Source organism: Rattus norvegicus, chromosome 16 (genome assembly GCF_036323735.1).
Source record: "Rattus norvegicus strain BN/NHsdMcwi chromosome 16, GRCr8, whole genome shotgun sequence".
NCBI classification, from domain to species: domain Eukaryota; kingdom Metazoa; phylum Chordata; class Mammalia; order Rodentia; family Muridae; genus Rattus; species Rattus norvegicus.
Window position 1 is genome coordinate 8,580,178 of NC_086034.1, and position 20,670 is coordinate 8,600,847.

General features: G+C 51.9%; 1 protein-coding gene across 7 annotated transcripts in view; it reads left to right on the forward strand.

Annotated features, from left to right (window-relative positions):
• Arhgap22 (Rho GTPase activating protein 22) overlaps window positions 1-20,670 on the forward strand; it is a 157,602-nt gene that overhangs the window by 99,956 nt on the left and 36,976 nt on the right. Inside the window, exon 1 of one of the 7 annotated variants that reach the window (NM_001107297.1) lies at window positions 7,847-8,011. The exons of the other annotated variants lie outside the window; for them this stretch is intronic. Coding sequence (NP_001100767.1) covers window positions 7,960-8,011 — 52 coding nt within the window. The 5' untranslated portion in view covers window positions 7,847-7,959. Of the gene's footprint in view, window positions 1-7,846; window positions 8,012-20,670 lie in introns of those variants that run through there. 7 annotated transcript variants of the gene reach the window in all.

Sequence of the window (20,670 nt, forward strand, 5' to 3'; positions counted from 1 at the left end):
TGAACCTTCAGAAAACACATTCAAATGACAGTACCCCCATGGCCTCTGTGGAGGAAGGATGGAACCCCCCAGCACACTGAAAAACCAGACCTTTAGATAAAGGCCAATGTAGAGCTTGTGGGGTCAGAGAAGACAGACCTTCAGTCAGCCAGTGGACAGGGAGATGGGGTCCCACTGCTCTAGTTATCTGCGAATAGTCAAGAGCTCCAGCGGGGCCTCTGGTCTGAGAGTTCCCATGCCTGGTGTAGAGTAGTTCTCCACAGTATTGTAGCAGGAAGAATGTGGGAAAAGCAAAGAGCAGTCCCCTAGATGCGTCCAAGAAGCAGCCTTCCATGAGGGTGTGCACTGCAGGAATGTGGAGAGCGGACGGTTGCTTTCTTCCCCTAACCCCAGAGAAGCTGATCTTTGTCCTGTGAAGGGCCACTTAAGTGGCTCTCTTGGGTATGTAAATGCAAGACCAGTCAATAGCCAGTGTCTTCCGATTCCTGTATAGAGGGCCTTTTGTGGCCCTAGGTGGTGGGTTTGCTTTTTTTTTTTTTTAATTTTGAGTGGTTTAGCAGAGATTGGGGGATTTCTTTTATAGGCAGAAAAAGGAGTGATCAGCTAGGAGAGCTGGGGAGGAGGGAAAATCTGAGGACTGATTTACACAAGAGTTTCGTTTCTGGAAGCAAGGAGACACACCAATACAGTATTTTCATGGTGGATAGATAGATAGGTAGGTAGGTAGGTAGGTAGGTAGGTAGGTAGGTAGGTAGGCAGGCAGGCAGGCAGGCAGGCAGGCAGGCAGGCAGGCAGGCAGGCAGGCAGGCAGGCAGACAGACAGACAGACAGACAGACAGACAGATTGATTTCTGGAGAATTAATTTCATGCCTCCTTGCAGATCCCCAGTCTGGAGTCTATAAAGAATGCTTCCTGGGTTTGGTACCCGGGAGGGTATGGGATAGCCAGGCTATGGAAAGTAAAACCTGAGCAAATGTACCCAATGCAGATTACCTGGGGAGGGGGCAGTGAAGATAGTGTGGAGAAGGCTACTTGGCACTGACAGGCCTCAGCCTACCGGGGAGGTCAGTCCTGGCAGTCCTGTCCCTCCGGGGAAGATGTTGTTCTGAGATTCCCAGGTTCCCATCAGCCCATGGCCACATCCCTATCACCTCACCAGCAGTCCCAAGTATGGCTTGGAAAGGACCTTATTTCATGCCCACTGTCCCCAACGCCAAACTTCTTCCAGAATGAGTAGAATTAACCTTAAGGTATTCCCAAAAAGCAGGACACACACTTGAGAACCACTACATAAAGAACCCAGGGGATAGAGCATTTATTTACCCAGTGGTGCCTCTGTGCTCTGAGCACACAGCAGGGGGCAGCTTCTGCCAGGCGGCCTGCTGGGCATCCGACAAATTGGCTTAGAGACACTCTGGATCATTGCCCTGGTCTTTTCTTCTTCCACCACTAGGTGGCAACAGGGACCACAATGCGCGGCGGAGGCGGGGCTAGGGGTTGGGGGGTGGGGAGTGTTTTTTCCCAACCCTGCCCTCCTCCCACCTCCCAGCTTTAGTATCTCCACTGTTCTCCCAAGAAAGCGTACTGGGCACTGCACATGTGACAGTCTTCATGGGCATTCAGGATCTTCTGTCCCAGTCACTCTCCCGGTAAAGAGACAACTGGATTTTAACTTTGGCATCAGCGTTGGTCTGGGCAAAGCGGCTTTAAACCACAGGCTTGGGCATCCAGTGGCCCATTTCCCCGCACACCGGTACTCACCTGAACTCTAGTCATCATGGCATCACTGGTCCCTAAAATCTCCTGAGCAAAGGTAGAGGTATCCAGAAAGGGACAGTGATGTCCCAAAAGGATCCTGAATTCCAGAGGGCCTTCGTGGAGCTGTACTATTCCTTCCTCCTTGTAGTGACTCAGAAAAAATGGCGGCCTGAGCAGAAAAGAGTCCTTATGGGATGACGACAATCAAGTTGGGGGCGGGGCACTAGCTACAGCACTGCATACCAGCCACCTTGAAAATGGGCCCAGTGCCCTGCCATGTCAACGGCTTGCTGTAAGCTGGTCTCAGTGTTTCCCCATGAGTGACCTGTGGTAGATAAGGTACCAACCCCAGGGCTTGCCCATGGCAGAGACTCATGTGGTTACCAAGACCCCTCCTGCAGCATCAGCGGCAAGGCATACCAGTGACTCCCCAGTGTGCAATGCTGGGACCCTGATAAGTGATTCTGACACTAGGCAGGAGTAGTTCACAGCGAAGGAGCTCATCTTGGTGTCTGTCCTGGGAATGCTGCTGTAGACTTGAAAGGTCAGCATGTCCTGTTGACTGAAAATCGTCTGAAAATGCAGACGCATCAGGGTGGTCTCAGTCCCCCAAGTCTGAGCTGAGGATCATGGGTACCAAAATCGAGCATGGACAATCAGCCACTTGACCTCGTTGTGTCTGATCTCCCCAATTATACACCAGGATTATAACACAGCTCCTGTGGGGATTAATGAGTTCACACATGCAGAAATCTCAGAGCATCATTTGGCACACAGTAGGTGCTTGCTATGTGTTGATTACTGAAGCCCACGGGCCACTATGTGACTGCTGTCCAGACTGCCTCTCCTCTGTCTAGAACACAGACATGCAGCCAGACCCACAGAGACACACCAAGTATCTGGAGCTGAGGCCAAACCCATCTGCGGCTGCAAGCAAGCAGCTGTGGCAGCGGCTGAGGCAGCAGCTCCCTGCTTCTTCCCCGGTGGTGTTTGTCCTAGGAGTAGGGAAGGGAAGAGAGAAATTCAGAAAGAGCAGGTGGGGCAGAAGTAGCTGAGCTTGTGACTTAGGGGAGGACAATGGGCCTTGTAAAATCTCTGCCTTGGCAGTCTGGCCAACTTCAGTGGCTTCAGGCCACCGGAACAGGAAAAAAAAATGTATCCTAGGAATTTCTCTGCAACCCTTGTTTCCCTTGTCTTTCTCTGTGGGAATTCGGAGCTGCAAGACATTCCTCCCATAACCATTGTCCCCTGCAACTAAAGAGCTCTTGGTTGGGGCTGGTGAACCTAACTGGCCCAGCTCCTCTACCACCCTGCTCCCACGTCCTGGACCTAGGAGTGGCCTCTACAGATGTGCCAAAGACTGTCCTCTTCTGACAGAGCTCACAGCATGCTCTCAGGGTCTGCCCCACTCTGACAGGCCCTTCCCTCTCCAGAGCTGACCCCCCCCCCCGCCAGACAGTTTTCACAGTTGCGTCTCTCCAGATGGTCACCAGCGGTAGATGGACATGTTTGATAGAATTTCCATCCCCTTGGAGATGGGGATGTTTTTCTCAGCCAAGTACTTCCTGATTTAAGAGGAAACAATTTCCCAAATACTCTACAATTCCTAAAAGCACCATGAAGCTTGGTGTGTCTCTGCTGCCTCACTGTTCTGCAGAATGAACATGCTCGACAGGACATCCCTTCTTGATCGCTCTGGTATCACTGGGAGACGCACATCCAAGTGGCCTCCCTCTCATGCATGTGAGTTGTTCTGACCCAGTTCTCCATGTGGTCTGTCCAAAGCAAGGCTGGCCTTCCTGCATTGTGATGGTTTCAGCCTGGTTACTTTGCTCACAGGGGATGGTTTCCCAGAACTGACCACTCTTCTTTAAGCAGGGTGTGGGCAGCCCAAATTCAAAGAGTTAGGCGTGAGACCCAGGGACCACCCAGTCAGCACATTGTTCTTCTTTGATGCTACGTTCTCTGACCTGCTGTATCTGAGCCCCTGCACCTCTCACCTGCTTTGTACTGTTGCTTTCTCATTTCTCCCTGCCCTAATCTCCCCTTGCAATCCTGACTTGACTATAGCACCAGGCTAAGCAGTGGGAGACACAGGTTTCATCACAGTCACACCTTGGGGTTCCCCACCCCAAGGCAGGCTAAGTTTCTTCAGGTAGAAGAACCCTCTGCCCATTCCAGGGGGCTAATCTCTTCTTCTGTAGAACACTCTGTCTTTTTTAGGGTTTCTTCTGTGAAGAGACACCATGACCAAGGCAACTCTTATAAAAGCCAACATTTAATTGGGGCTGACTTACAGGTTCAGTCCATTATCATCAAGGCGGAAAAAATGACAGTATCTAGACAGGAATGGTGAAGGAGGGGCTGTGAGTTACACATCTTGTTCTGAAGGCAAACATGAGAAGACAAGGGTCTTAAAGGCCGTTCCCACAGTGACACACTTCCTCCAACAAGGCCACAGCCACTCCAACAAGGCCACACCCACTCCAACAAGGCCACACCTCCACTATTGCCACTCCCTGGGTCAAGCATATGCAAACCACCACATTGTCTTTGTCTGCTATTGGCAGAATAAGATCTCTTATAGCCCTTAGTCCTGGTACTGCGGGAGCTCGACTCATGGGCTGTATTTATCAGGGTTTGGCTGTATTGGCCCACTGTTGGTACATGAAGAAAGGAAAAAAAGTAAGGAGGGAGGAGCAATCATAGTGTGCCCCTCCCCCCCCCCCCAAGCAGTACCTGCAGTAAAGATGGCATTCTCCACTTCTGCCATTTCTCAAGCTGCCCAGGGTTGAATCTACCCCGAGATGGCATCATTACTTGGGTATTGTGGGAGGGACCAACTGAACTCCTGCAGATAACTATAACCAGCAAGCCTGGAAGCTCCTAAGGAACTCCCTGAATGGCCTGATCTATATCTCTCACCAGGGCTCAGGATTGAAAACCTGGCAGCTTCAGCCATCTTAAAAGCAGCTGTGCAAGCTCACGATTGCCCTCTGGATTCCAGAAAAAACAGGACTGTAGGAGGTGCTCTGGGCAGATGGGGCAACTCCTACTTATAGTACACTCCCAGCTGTCATCTTGCCTTCCTCCTGTAATTCGCCATCGTAGCTAAGGCGCCTGTGCCCTGTGGTGTGTATAGGGGCTACCTTCATTCCCACTCCAGAGTGGATTGAGCCTGGAGCCTTAACAAATTAAATGGTCCTGATACTGGCTCATTTCCAGAAAGTTTGGAATCACATTATTTGGGGTGCAGAGCTATGTTCAGGAAACTATATTTTTAACCAAATTCTGTGCTTAGTGTGTAATTTTTTTTCCTGTTGTAGCCTAAGACCCTGGACCAAACTTAGGAAATACCATCCACCCATCCACCCACCCAATCATCCATCCATTCATCCATATTTTTAACTACCCATTGACCAGCATATATTCATCTGTTCACTTCCATTCATCCCCATAGCCATCCATCTACTTGCTAATCCATCCATTTACCTATGCACGTATTCATCTAACCAATCAGTCTCTATCCATCCAACCTTCTATTCAACTATTTTTCCATTCAGCCATCTACTCACTCATCTACTCCATCATCTATCCATTCACTCACCTATCTACACATCCATCCGCCTATCCATCTATTAATCCACCCCTTGACCCACCCACCTCTCCACACATGCATCTGACCATCCACCCATTCATCCACTCACCTACCCGCCCACCTAGCCACACATCTATCTGATCACTAACCCGCCAATCCATCATTAATCTTCCTCTACCAACCTATTCGCACATCCATTCATCCACCTGCCTGGCTGGTCAGCCCATCCTCAATTCCCTGACTTGAAGCAAGTCTGCAAGTCTCTTCCCCTTCTCAAATTCCAATTCCTTTTTTCTTTTCTTCTGTAAGTGGAATATTATAGCAGGTGCCTAGTGGGGTTATTTTTTATAGTTAACAGATATTAACCTCTCTGAATGGCATGGCACAGGGTAGGAAGTATCTAGTGAATGCTATTTTCCTTTTCACTTGAGGATATCTTACAACAGAAAAACTATTTAAAAAAAAAACACAATATATACCCAAGAATTAAGGGGTTTGAAACCAGAGAAACGATAGAGCTACTGGCTTCCCATTTGTCTGCCCAACTGCCTAGGAGCTGGTATTAAAAATCGTTTTGAAAAGTCCAGTATCCCAAAATACATTTGAATGGTGCAATGAGAACATTGACTGTCCGTAACAGGCTCATTCCAACGATGCGGCTTTCCCACTTCCTCTTAGAAAGATAAACAAGCGACCTCCAATGGCTACTACGATGATGTTTTCTTTTAAATCTTGCTTCCCAAATGTAGTACTTGGCCGTTGAACAACTCCCCCAGGGGCTTGCTCCCCCTCGGATCCTCTCCCTGAATGCTGGGAGCTCCAGCCTGGAATTCCTGGGGCCTCATTAAGCTGTCTGTGACGAAGTGATCTTGCCTGGTGCTAACACCGTATCAGTGACTTGGCAGCAACCAGAAGTCAGGGCTGGCTGGCTTTCCCCTGGTGCTCTCTTTGTAAGCTCCAAGTCCCAAGGAGTGAAAACATTCTGGATCTGCAGCAGACACCCTGAGACTCTCCCAAAGCCCCACCCCAGTCTTTCTAGGGAGTCAAAGAGAGGGAGACAGAGATCTGCCTGCTGTCGTTAATCTCCCTTTTGAATGAAGACTTGGGAAAACCTTTCCCTGGCTTGCCCCAGTCAGCAATCCTCCTTGTCTGCTTAGCTCTTCTGCTCACAGTGGACAGCTTTGGTCTCCTAGCACACTGTGTCACATACTCTATCTAAACACCTCTGTGCTGGGAGATGAAAGGAGAGGTCCCAGTCCAGCCTAAGGCCACAGCCTTGCGTCAGAGCCAGGCAGAGGCAGATGCTAGTAGTGACTGGAAGAAACAACACCAACAGAGCACTCTTGGCAGGGGGGTGGGGGCTGGGCTTCTGAGTCCTGGGTTCTGTCTTCCTCGGCATCACACAAAAGTAAGCAGAAAACTTAATGAACCTGTGCAAACAAATACTGAGAGAATATGATTTGTCTCACCTGAATGTTACACAGTTACCTTGGCACCATAAAGAAAACTAGCCTCTAGCCTCATAACACCCACTTTGCTTCTTACACACACACACACACACACACACACACACACACACACACACACACACACACACACACCCATTCCAAAAAGAAGCAACGCTGGTTTTCCACCTCCCAAGTGCCTAGAATAGAGTCTGGTGGCCTGTGTCTCGTGAGCACTATCGAATCCATCTCAGTAGATTCACACCAACGATCATGCTTCACTTTATCTCCTTGTATTAGAGAATCCCTTTACTGAGAAACATTTTGCTGGCTCCAGTGTTAAGCAGTTGCCAGCAAGGCTGCAATGAATGGCCCCTATACATAGTTTCCCTAGCCATGTGGACAAGAATTCTTGTGGGGCACATGCTAGGGAATGGAGTTGCTGGGTCCCGGGGTATTAGCTTTCTGAATAGAGAAAAAAATATATTTATATCCTCTCTCTCTCTCTCTCTCTCTCTCTCTCTCTCTCTCCGTGTGTGTGTGTGTGTGTGTGTGTGTGTGTGTATGTGTGTGTGTACGCAACATTTACATTGAGCCGAGTGATCTTTCAGAGAGAGAAACAGTCCCACTAGGATAAGCGATCTACCCAGTGCAAACTTTTCTGTTTTTTGGCGACTGAACACATAGTTCAGGTGGACTGAGAAAGAGCCAGGTGGCTGTAGACTACACCCCCCTTTCAGTCTTGCAGAAGGCTGTGGTGACTGTTCAAAGGATGGTGGAGGGGGAGGAGCCATCCTTGTCGTGCAAGGACACTTCACCCGCTTGCGCCCAGCGACCGGGCTTCGGTGGTCGCGCCGCCCTTGGTGGGCTCTGAAGCTGACTAGGGAGAGTGGAGCGATTAACGCAGCGCCCCCTGGCGGCCGCTGGGTGCGCATGGCTCGGCGCCGGAGGAGAGTAACGGGCCGTGGGCAGGGCGCCGTCCGAGACGAGCATAAAAGCGGCGCGCGGCGTGATCTGCGCGTTCGCGAGGACCAGGGAGAGAACGGAGTCCCGGTTCGCCCCACGAGCCCAGGGGGCTAGTGCGGGCCAGCCAGGCCGCTCCGGGGGTGTCGACGGGGGCGGGGAGCGGAGGCGAGCGGCCGGGGAGAGGCGGTGCCATGGGGCTGTGCTGCTGCAAGGACTGGAGAGGACACCTGCGAGCGCCCAAAGGTAACTCCGGGCGCGCACGTGCGCCGCGCTGCAGCCGCAGGCACAACCCCCGCCCGGGTCCCCACATTCTGCTGCTGCCCGCACCTGCCCTGTTTTGCCGCCGTTCCCGGGCTCTAACTCTCGCCGGGGCCTCCCCTAACTCCCGGATGCGGGGAGAGAGCCAAGGGTACCCGCGGACCAGTGCGGCGTGGGGATCCGGGGCGGTCGGTGGGCACGGACTGCAGGTCATCAAGTCCACCGCCTCTCTGGACCGAGGATCATGGCAGTGGCCGACGGGTTCCCAACGCGGCCAACCCGGCCAGCGCCTGGGACGCCTGTGCGGCTTTACCGCCCGGAGGGGGGCGGGCCATTCATTCTCCTCATCCGCCTCTGTCACAGACTTGGACTAAGGGGGCCTGACTCAGAGTTTTCCAAAGTCGCAGCGGAACCTGCGAGCGGAGCTACTTCTGGAATGTAGCCGGCTTGGAGAGGGCCCAAAGCTGAACGCTTGCTCGGGACAGCGTCGGCTGCCCGAGGTCCAGCCTCCCTAGTCTGTGGCCGGAGCCGTCTGACTTAACCCTTGCCACGCCAAAAGGAGTCAAGGGGCACATCCCTTTATTTCACTTCCCAAACGTGCTCGACCCTAACACCCGCCCTGCCTGTTGTAATCGCCTAAGGACCTGAGATCTGAAAGTTTCAGGAGTGCCCTAAGGGACCCTCTGAGTTCATGAAGGAGGGAAGGCAGGCTTGTCTGTCGCTCTCAGAATAAGCATTAAGTCCTGCTCATCTGCAAAGCCCATTCTAGACTCGGATAAGGGAAAAGTATGGACCTGTCAAACAGTGTGAAGGACTCTTGCTCGGGTGATTCTTATTCCACAGAAATACAGGAAGGGTTTGGGGTTGCTCACAACGTGACAAAACAGACCTGACCGCAGGAGTTTAGACCGGACCTGGCACCCAGACCTACAGCCAGAACCAAATGGAAACCATTTAGGTTGTGCTGGTGCGGCTGTACCACTGCCACGGTTCTCCTTAGCATTAGATTTTAAAAAGAAAAATGAAAGAATGTTGCTTGTGGGGCTTCATGCTTGGGGGCCCGGGCAGAGAGCCAACTTAGCCAGGGTAACAATGGGATTCCAGGGGAGGGGCTTGCAACTTGCTTTCTGCGGGCAGGTCAGAGTCCAAAGGCAAGGATTTTTTGTGGGGGCGGGGCCTAGGTAGATCTCTTTGGTCTTTTCTGACCCCTTCTCAGTAAACAAGGCTTGTGTGAGTCTCTCTCAGGGGAAAGGGTAGCTCTGCAAAGACTTGGCTTAGGGCAAGTCACATGTTCACTGAGCACCTAGAAGGAACCCTGGGGCATCTCCTGCTTGTAAGGCTCATCTAAAACTGTAGACCCCACTCCCACCCCCGTCCTTGGCTATGTCCATCCCAGTGAGGAGCAGCCTGGCCTGGTAGTGTTACTCTACTGGCCTCCACCACAGAAGAGCAGGATCTGGAAGCAGGGACCCAGTGAGGGATGCTTTCACAAAGGTTCTCCAGCCCATGGAAATAAATGGGGCTGGTTACATTTACAGGATGGGCAGCTAGGCAGTGCCCAGCAGGAAACCCATGCAGCTAGAGAGAGAGTCTGTGACTCAAGAAAGGGTTTTACTTTTCCTCCTCTTCCTCTTCCTCCTCCTCCTCTTCCTCCTCCTCCTCCTCTTCCTCCTCCTCCTCCTCCTCTTCCTCCTCCTCCTCTTCCTCCTCCTCCTCCTCCTCTTCCTCCTCCTCTTCCTCTTCTTCCTCTTCCTCCTCCTCTTCCTCCTCCTCCTCCTCCTCTTCCTTCTCCTCTTCCTCCTCCTCCTCTTCCTCCTCCTCCTCTTCCTCCTCCTCCTCTTCCTCCTCCTCCTCTTCCTCCTCCTCCTCTTCCTCCTCCTCCTCTTCTTTTTGAGACAGACTCTCATTATGTAGTTCTGACTGCCCTGGAACTTACAATAAGGACCAAGCTGGCCTCTAACTCAAAGAGATCCACCTGCTTCTGCCTCCCAAGTGCTGGGATTAAAGGCATCAGCCACCATGTCCTGCTGGACTTGGCTTCTTAGTAAAAACAAACAAACAAACAAACAAACCTCCAAATGTTTTTACATGCTCTTGACTCATTTAACACATTTGATTGCATGTGGTCCTTCTGGTGAGGGGCTGGGCAGTGGGGGTCGCTGTTTGAAGTGAGTTCTTCAATCAGTGAAGGAAGTGGAGTGTTACAGGGTCAAATAACCAGAGGTTATCAAGGTTTTGAAGGTTTCTTCTGGGAGGCCATCTCAGGGCCTTTGACACCTTTGTGTAGCTGTGTGTTGGGTGGACCCCACGTGGGTCTAGTTTCTATCTCGGCTGGTCTCCAGGGAAACTGCTTTGCACAGAGCCTCACGGTGCACATACCACCGGATATACTTTAAGAATTTCTGCCTTAGATATTAAGCTCAGTTGCCATAGCAGTAACTGAGCGAGTTGCTTTCCAAGGCTCTCTCTGTGTGTGTATGTGTGTGTGTGTGTGTGTGTGTGTGTGTGTGTGCGTGAGCACGCGCACACATGTGTGCACACATGCTAGTCACCTGAGATTAGGACTTCTCAATTCAAAATGTATGTGCATTTGCTTTTTAAAAAAGTTGTTTTTTGTTTGTTTATTTGTTTGTTTGTTTTAAGAAAAGGAAGAAGCCAGGCATGAAGCTCAAACCTGTGGTAAGCTGAAGTCAGAAACTTGTAGATTCAAGTCCAGGCTGGACTACACAGTGAGACTTTGTCTTGGAACACACACACACACACACACACACACACACACACACACACACACACAGAGTCCTTTTACTCAGAAAAGTCCTTTACTTCCTGATATTTCACTGGACTGACAGCTGAGGCAACTGTTGTTTTCGGTTGTTTCACTCCTGGGTGTTCATGAACCTAAATTTTTACAACAGAGCGTTTTCGCAGATTGTCCGTGTGTGAAAGTGTGTTGGAAGAAGTAGAAAAATTCCAGTAATCTGAATGGAATCTGGCGAGGAGAGCCTCAAAACTTCCCCTAGCGCCCGAGTCCGGTTTAGCAGCAGCATCCTTGTGGCTTTACCACCCAATGCTGGAGTTCGTTCGGAGGCCATCGGTTGCTTGACTCAGTGCCCAGTGAGTGTGGCGCATGGCTGCCGGCCTTCTCGGGGTGACCGCGGTGGTGTCTGTATGACTGGGTGCTGCAGAAGTCAGGGCTGGGCCCCGGTGCTCGCAGAGAAATGAGAGTTCATGGTTCACGCTGCAGGGTCTGTTCTGCAGAGGTCACGTGTCCATGAGCTGAGGACGGAACTACTTCCTGCGAACACTGAGGCACTTGTGAGACACCCTCACTCCCTTCGTCCTGTGGCTCCTGTCACTAGCTATCTGCCTGAGAGCCTTATCAGAAATTACAGTCTGCCCACCACTCCTGCCCGTCTTGTGTCCACTTTGTGCTCTTTGGGACCCGCCCGCCATTTTGTTTTTCATCCTAGCACTTAGGGTCTGTCTGGTCCGTGCTGCCTCTTTTCTCCCATTTGTCCCCCACGTTCTTGGTAGCCCCCACTCTAGCTGGACCAATGACCCCTAGGCCCCTTCTGTCCCACCTTACTGCTGGTGGCTGCACCTGCCTAGCCTTCTATCTGTGTCTATTCGACTGGCTCTCCTGCCCTGACCCGCTCCATTTGCTCTAGCCTCTCCTACTTTCTGAGCTCTGTCTCTCTGGGTCTCTGGGAACTGAGAGGTTGTAGACAGGCAGCCTCCACTGAATCTCCTTTACAGCATCCATCACAACCAGCAGGTGCAGAGTCCCTCTCCAGATCTTAGCTGGAGCCCTCCATAGTCATACGCCCCTCTGCAAAGCTGCTGGCTCTCTCTTCATTTCCCACAGTGGAAGGGTGGGTGCTCTGAGAGCCAGTTTGGACCACCTTCTTCCTCATCGCCTGCACTGCCTTCTAGGTTGGTCATACTACACCTGTCCTAGTCTACCACCCAAGCACTGTCCCATCAGTAGGGTTAGTCACATGTGTCCCTCCTCAGACCTGCCTCACAGTCTCTGTCTGCAGTAAAAAAAAAAAAAAACAAAACAAAACCTCAGCTCCTTAGTCTGGTGACCAGCTTGGCCGACCACTTTGCCTAAACCTCTCTGGCCCTCACACACTACTCTCCGTGTGCCTTCAGCCAGCCTGAGAATGATTGAGACCCAGTAGGTGGCCTGTACCCAAAGCTGTCTCTAAGCCTCTGGCCTGTAGGCCCCGGTTCACTTAGTTCTTCAGGAGTTGGGTCAGTCTGATTGGCTGTCCCCAGTGGTCATTTCTTGTTGCCTCTGTGAGCTGGCACTGAACCTGTGTGTTTTGTGGACACTGGCAAGCAGAGTGTAGGCAGGCAAGGTGACACTTTGGCTCTCCACTGGTAGAGCATGGTGTGTGACTCTGGCTACCCAGCAGATCCCAGGGGCAGATTGTTTGAAAGAGCCCTGCCCACTCTGCCAACAGTGAGCTCTAGGGATGGGCATCAGAAGCCAGCGGCTGGGGAAGCTTCTGTTCAGCCCAGCTTCAGAGGCAGTGGAACAGGGTGTGGGCAGAGGAGAGACTGTGAATGATGACTAGAAGGTCAGAGCCTCGTGGTTCTGATGGACGGCTGTAGAGGTTACAGGGCCCACAGCATCCTGCCTGGGACTTGGGTTTCATGCAGGTCCCACTGTGCTTCTGAGAAGCGTGTTCTGCCACCTCTTCCCCATTCAAGCATCCAGGGCAGCAGCCTTGTGGGTTCCTTAAAACAGGAACTGGCCTCAGGCAGAGCAAAGGCTTTAGTTCCTAGCCAGGCTAACCCTCCCCTCCCTGAGCCTCTTCATCCCTACCTACATTTAGGCTCACACACCAGACTCCGGGGCGTCAGAAAGCCCAGCGGTTTTCTCAGCTCTTCCCTTTTCACTGGACAACAACACAGAACTTCAGTGAGTGTCTGGGAAGAGGAACCAGCAATCTCTGGTGATCCCCCAGGCCCGTGGCAGCTGAGGTTCCAGACAATTCTTTGTGAGAAAACTCAGAACTGCTCTCTGCTTCTAGCGGTGGACAGCAACAGGCTTGGTGCTGGCTTCCCTTCTCAGACAGGAGCAGAAGCAGTCTGGCTAGGATGGGGTCCTAAGGTCTGGGTTGGGTGAGTGGCCTTTCTTTGAGTGTGGATAAAGAAAAGCAGACCTTTTGCTTCTACCAAGACTCTGCCTTCAAACCGTTCCCCTGTGTGTTTGTCAGGTGTGAGGCCCAGTCTGCCGTCTCTCCAGCCTCGAGGTTCTTAGATCAGTGTTTTTCGGCAAAATTGTAGGATCTTGAAGCATTATTTGTGTCTTTTCTGCCTCCTCCCACTGCGGTATTTTCCCCCGGACTCACATTGTGTGTATAGTGGTACATTTCAATGTGTACCATCAGTTCTAAAGTTCTGCGGTTCATTTCCATTCATGTTTTAAAAGACATTTCCCTCAGACTGGGCATCTTCAGTTCTTTCAAATGCATGTTGAGGTCTAATACTTACTACATTGTCGCATTTTTAAACCTTATTTGATCCTTTTTTATAAACCACATCTCTCTATCGCTATTATTATACAATCAGCGAGACTTCGTCGAGATAGCCAGTCCCCTGCCCTGTCCTCCATTTTGCCAGTGTCTCGCTGTGTAGCACTGGCCGCTGGCTGGCCTTGAACTCACAGCGCTCTGCCTGCCTGCTGAGACTAAAGCTGTGTGTGTGCGGTGCCCAGGGGTGTCTTAATTTCTTTGAGTGTATTTACAGTGGCTGACTTGAAGGCTTTGTCTAGCAAATTTAGAGCTGGTCAAGGGTAGTTTCTGTAGATTAATTCCCGTGCATGGGAAGTAAGTTTGTTTCTTACTGTAATGGTTGCTGAAAACGAGACCTGGTAGACACAATGGCAAGTTCACAGCTTCAGCATTGCGGCTGGCTTGTGACTCCGTCTTAGCCTTCACTTCTCGCTTGGGAAAGGACACGCATGGCCGCATAGAACTCCAGGAACATGCAAAGTGCCCAGTGTATACTTCTTTCCCCAGACGATCTTAAAACTTAAAAAAAATGTATAACTCCTTTTTAAGCTTTGGCTAAGTGCTATTTTCCCCGGTTTGTATCACAGCTGTATCGTTAAAGAATTTCTTCTGATAGCCTGGCAGTGGTACACACCTTTAAACCCAGCATTTCGGAGGCAGAGGCAGGCAGATGGCTGAATTCAAGGCCAGCCTGATCTACAGAGTTCCAGGACAGTTGAGGGCTACACAGAAAAATCCTGTCTTGGAACTTACAAAAAGAAAGGAAGGAAGGAAGGAAGGAAGGAAGAGAGAGAGAAGGAAAGAAAGAAAGAAAGAAAGAAAGAAAGAAAGAAAGAAAGAAAGAAAGAAAGGAACCTGAATCATGAGATCATGAGGGCAGGGGTGTTCCTGGTTATATACAGTTGGGAACAAGTTGAAGGTCTGGCAGACACCTTCTGCAGCCTGGGTCTCTGCAGTCTGTTGCCTATAGGGCCTCTGTCCTGGAATGAGTTCCCCTGCGGTGTTGCGTGCAGCCTGTGTTGCATGCAGCCTGTTCTCCAGTCTGCTCTAGCTGAGGGCTGGTTGGGAATACGTGGGCTGCTATGCTATGTCCAAGTGGATGTCAGGAGCCGCAGCACCAACACTGCAGGGTCACGCCAGGCCATGCTGATACGGTGTCTACTCAGGGCTCTGTCACGTTGCTCAGGACTTTGGCGGTCACAGGTACAGAGTAGGCTGTGCCTGCCCCCTTGCCAGCCAGCCCAGCATATTTTGGAGGTGGGGGTGTTGGCTGTCAGGGAACATCCTTAAGTGATTAAAAAAAAACGTATAAATGACCAATTTTACATGTATGGGTGCTTTACCTGTATGTATGTATGTATGTATGTATATATGTATGTATGTATGTGCACTGTATGTGTATGTGCTTTGTGCCTGTGGAAGTCAGAGAATTGAGCCCATTCCCCTGCAAGCTCCATGGCGTCTCTGTCCCCTTGAGAGCAATTCTTACTTGAGACTTTCTCCAAGCCTAAGAGGACGGAGCAGGGCTTAGACCAAAGCCTCAGTTTACCCTTTGTCTCTGGCCAAGCCTACTCTCAACCATCCATCTCTTTCAGGTTCCCAATGTCCTGCCCTCTGGACCTCCGCAGCCCAAAGTGTATAGACGCAATGGTGTCATGAGGAATTCCCGTGATGCCTGCCGGTTCTCAGCAGTTCAGGCATGTTTCGGGCATGCTTCAGGCATGAGAGATGAATGGTCTCACCTGGGGAGGGGAGAGCTGCCTCCGCTGAGTGCTGGCTGTTCAAGCAGCCTATGCACCGAGCCTCCTTCCTCAGCTAGACTTCAAGGCTCTCAGAGGTGACTGCCTGAACCCCAAGGCTTGCAGCTTATCTCAGGAGTAGGACTTCCCCTCTGCCTGCCTCTAACTTCCAGCTCGTTACTGCCCCTCCAAGGCTCCAGAATAAACTTCTGGAAAGATTGCAGTTTAATAGCCCTTGTCTGTCAGGACAGTAGGCCTTTGAGGTTTCTCTGGCTACCTAATAAAATGGTGTCTGAGGAAATCTCTAGTCACCCTTCCTTCCTGTGCCCCCTCCCCCATGACCCACAGGGCAGCTTCAGAGCCTGGAAATCCCTGGAGATCCGGAGAGGTGGTGCCCAAGGGATGTCACCCAGACAGGGAGCCACACCTCCCAATAAACTCCTGGGCAGCCCCTGGGAGCACTGGGCAGCGTGGCTGGGGTCACCCTGCATCCGCCGACTCCCTGTGAGGCCCTATTGTCTGGCTGGAGCTCTGGGCGGCTGCCCTCGTTGGGGGCATTCATAAGCCGGGCTCTGAGGCCCATTCTGAAGGAGCTATTTGTAGAGTCGTCTTAAAATACTGCGGCAGTGTCGCTGAAAGCGGCTGCCCAGGATGAACAGTGAAGGCCAGAACAAAGCGCCCCTGTGCCTGTATCCATCAGGACCTCTGCTGGGGTGCCCTGCCCCCAGCCTGGGTACTCTGAGGCCAGGCCCCAGGGTCCACCGAGGGACCCTGGACTGTAGTGTGTCCCGGGCAAAACCCATGGCTGAGGGAGCCACCGGGGTGGCATGTAGCTCCAAGAGGACCACTGGGCTTCTTCACTGTCCTCAGAAGACACCTTCTCCATACCCCTGTGCTTAACCCTGACGTCAGACCCAGTTTTATCATTAGACAGTTAGCGTCCCCAGTGGTGGCCTCTTCCTTGTCTCAGCAGCCCTACCAGCATTTCCCAGAGTGCTTGCACTTACGTTCAGTGACTGGTCTCCCCCTTAGGAACTGACAAATAGGTATCCATCATTACCAAACACACTATTAGTGAGTTTTGGGCTGAGACAAGCTGAGCAAAGCTGGTGGGTGGAGCCTTTCTATGCAAATGGCTACCTCTTGAACACTCCTATGGCTCTGGCTCCCTCCTGCAGGACACTAATAGACACCTTAGGGCTGGATCCCCAGGCCTTGTGCCTTCCGGTACAGGTGATGTTTTCAGAAAACGACCTAAAGGAGTTGCTTTAGGTCCTCTGAGGACAAAATCCCGAAGCGTGTGCAGGACGGCAGTCGAGCCTCTCTCTGGCAGAAAGTGTTTGGCGGCAGGAGCTAAAGGCAGCTGTGCCAGCCAAGATGGCAGTGGGTTCTTGAGTGCATTTGTCTCTGTCAAGCCCCTGACTCACAGACACGGGCCCTACCTGGCTAGTGGTGGGTGTTGCTACACACAGGCCCTACCTGGCAGTACTTGCCTGCTGGGGCAAGGGTCAGCAAGAGTTAGACAGCAGTGGTAGTTGGGGATTCTCAACAGCAGCAGCAGCAGCAGCAGCAGCAGCAGCAGCAGCAGCAGCAGCAGCAGCAGCAGCAACAGCAAGCCTATATCCATGTAAACAGAGCCTTGCCTTTGATTCTCACAGCTATGTAGAAAGGAGGTGGCTCTGGAAAGCAGGCACCATTCAGGACAGGCAGCTAAACACAGCTGACTGGCCACAGATCTCAGGCAAGGGCTGCCTTTGCTGCTGCTTCGCCATTGCTGTGGTGAGTTCCCCGACATTTAGTCCATGGTACCTGTGGGGATACGATGAGCCTTGTGTCTATCTGAGCAGTGCCTGTTCCTAGTCTGTCCCAGCCTTAAGTGACTTGTGAAGTAACTGGGAGTTTCTGTGGACCCGCCCCAAGCACTCACCCAACTTGAGATCCCTCTCTAAGCTGAACCTGGTCTCCTCAGAACATCCACATCCATGGGGCGACTGTCCCATATGAGCCTATGACCTGTGGCCCCTGTGTGACAGAGGACCTGGCATGCCAAGGCCTGGTAGGAGAGAGACTCATTGCTCTGTGCACTTTGAACAATAGGTGTTTTGTTGATAGTGTTGTTCATTTTGTCCCAAAGGTGTGCCTGAGTTCTGGACCCTTCTGACACCCTTGGTGTTAGCTGTCACTTCTGTGGTTGTCAGTGTGTAGCCCGAATCTGTGACCGTGTTTGTGTCTGTACAGTGACTGGCTAACATAGCTAGCCAGCCTCCCCTGGGCATCACTGGCCTCTGCCTTCCAAGGCTTGGGGTTGCAGACAGAGGGTCACCACAGCCATCCAGCTTTCATTTAGGCTTTGGAGAGGAGGGGGTCTGAACTCCAGTCTCCCTGTCGCTTCTCCAGCATCTTCAATCTGTTTTTTATAGATCTGGTCTAATCCAGCATATACCAGGGAGTCAGTAAAACTGTCCAGGTAATGCACACCTCTAACCCCAGTACCTGGGAGGCGAGGGCAGGCCTGCTCTAAGCTGACACATTAGAAGAGTGCATCGTGAGAGGAAGTGTACCCAGAAGCACCCTGGAGTCAGTACATTTCCTACTTCTCTGTCCCCCACAGGAGATGGGTAAAGTTGGGGGGAAGCCGCTTCTGGATAATACGGTGTTGCTGTGGTTTCTGTTGATGGAGGGACGGGTTGTGGTAACTGGTCAGCTCTGCTAGTTATGGCGAATGTGACAGAGAACCTTGGGAGTCAGGTCATGCTGAAAGGACATTTCCAAGGCCAGTCAGTACCCAGCCCCACCAATGGCTGAGACCTGAAGGGCTGGAGCATGTCTTTCAATCCTGTGAACCTGGCTGAAGGCTCACCGCCGAATAGAATCGGATAGTCCTATTGTCGGGACAGTTTAGGCTTTTTCCTTCTGTAAAAAGTAGAAAGATAAGGCCATCCTTTAGATGACTGTGAGCCTGGCTAGTCACTCCTTAAATAACTCTAGAGGATGCCATTCATATAACCTATGATATAAACGATTGCCTCTAGAGGGAGCTATATTAGCTTACAAGGTGAATGCTAGCTTTCTGGAGTCGTACTAGGGAGCAGTACTAGATATCAGAACTCGTTGTTAAACTTGCTGGCACTAGCAAAAGGACTTCTTACTTGTCTTGTGCATCTGGCCTCCGGGCTTGAGATAGGCTATAAAATATAGACACAGAACTATTTGGTTTAAAGAGAAAGTGTGGGAAATGTGCCAAGTAAAGCCTTGGGGTCCCTCACAGCTGTGGGAGGTGGGATGTATCTGCCTTGAAGCAGGTGCAGAGAGGAAGGGCTTCGGTGAGAGACGCATGGTGGCAGTGTCAAGCCAGAGTGCAGCCTCTGCCTGCCCAGCCAGAGAGGGGCAGGCCTGGGGTCAGCTGTCCGCAGAGCTCCCTCAGGCCCCGGCCACACACTCCTCCACTGCGTGTCATGCCATTGTCCCCTGGAGTCACAACCTCTGAACCCTCCTCTCCAGCCAGCTGAACTGCCTTCCCCCCTTTAACAGTTTCTCAGCCCTCTTGGCCCATCCCCTCTCTACCTTGGGCTGCAAGAGGGGGCCAAAGTCAGGTGCTATTTAGTCTGCAATCCCCTTCCCCCACCTCAGGTTTTCTAGAAGAAACTGGCTGGGCAGGCCAGGTTTCTTCTTCCCCCAGGAGTCCAAGGCATAGGGTTGTGGGGTTTGGCTGTGGGCCTCACTAGGAGTTGACTCAATCTCCATAATAAAAGGCCGGAGTAGAGGTAGAACTTCTGGCCTTTGGTCCTGCCCCTTCCCCCTGGGTACTAAAGCTCTGTTGTCTGCTGCTTACCCTTAATTTGCCTTCTTAAACAAGGTCTCGGTCCGCAGCCTGCTTGTTTATCCCGGGTGGCCTGCTGAGGACCCCGTATGGGGTCTTGTTATTATTTTGTGTCTCCCAGATCCAGTGTCTGTCTGGGCAGCATTACTCAAATGCTGCTGTGAAGACACACATTCAATACGCCAGGATCTGACTTCAGTTCCTTAGGGTGACAAGGTCCCAGGATTAGGGCCTGAGGCCAGAGTGCTGGGGACGCGCACATGGAGTCCCAGGGAGGCCTAGTGGTAGGGTTTGGTTTAAGGCTATGGTTATCAAGCTTGCTGGGCCTGTGCCCATTGTTGGGATCAATGAAGGGCAGAGGGGGTGAGGCACTTCCAGAGTTATTAAGTGTTTGGTACCTGCAGTTAGAGTGGTTTTATTTACTCTCACGCATAGCGAGTGTCTAGAGACAAAATATGCAGGGCACAGTGGGGCTTGGGACCTCTCTCCTCACTCACAGGATCTCCTGCCTATCTAGGCCTCACTTGAACCTGGCCTGGAGTGAGGTCAAGGCGCATAGGCTACCTCCCATCACCACCCAGACCTTTCTGACAGGTTATTTCTCCTGCCGGTGAAATGAGCCAATTCAACCCAGATTGGAATGTATTAAAGGCAGGTTTATTGGGAAGCTGCTCTCTGGCCATTTTGCTGGTCCCAAACACCAAGGCCAGGGAAGTCACCATGGGAAGAGGGAGTGGGGTGAGGGGAAAAGAGAGAAAGGGGTGTGTGTAGGGAGAGAAAAGAAGAGGAGAGTGGAGAAGGGGAAAGAGAGGGAGAGGGAGAGAAAACACAAAATGTCTGGATTATACAAGGAAGAGCCTCTGGGGGAAGAGTAGCCCAGCCCCTCGGCTGGAAAGTTCAGGGTTGGGGAATGGGCAGGGTGTGCCAGCGAGGGACTGAGGGATGCTGGGAGAACCTGGAGGCCAGGTCTGCTTCAATTTGAACCTTAATCCCTTGTCCCCAGGGTCCAAAACCTTAGTTCTTGGACAGGTTCTGTGGTCCAGGCAAGATAGCCACCCCGCCCTGCTGTCCTGCGTACCTGCAGAATGTACTGTGCGGTTCTCAGCCCCCACACCCTCTTCCCCTACTCTGCTCAGTTCAGAGGATCAGAAGCATTTCTACCAGATCTCCCTGGGATGCCCTCTTCTCAGCTCAGGGTCCTTTCTCTGGCCGTGGGGTTCCTGGGCTTCTGTTTGAGAAGCAGTGTTCCCCGTTTCTCACTGTAACTCATACCTCTGTGCTGTAGGAGAAGGCCTGGCTTGCTGTGTGCATCGGGCATGCTCTGCAGACTACTCTGAGCCCCACTGTGGCAGCTGCCTGGCATTTCTGGATGGGCCAGCTTTCCAGAGAGGGGCAGTAAGAACGTCGGGATCACCCTCGATGGTGGATGGTTAGGGCTATGAGTATCCAATTACCCCACTGCTGACTGGACACCAAGCAGGGACCTGCCAGTCCCTGTGTGGGCCTCTCCCTTCTGCAGTCCTCTTGGGGCAGCTTCCACAAGGGGACTTGCTCCAGCGT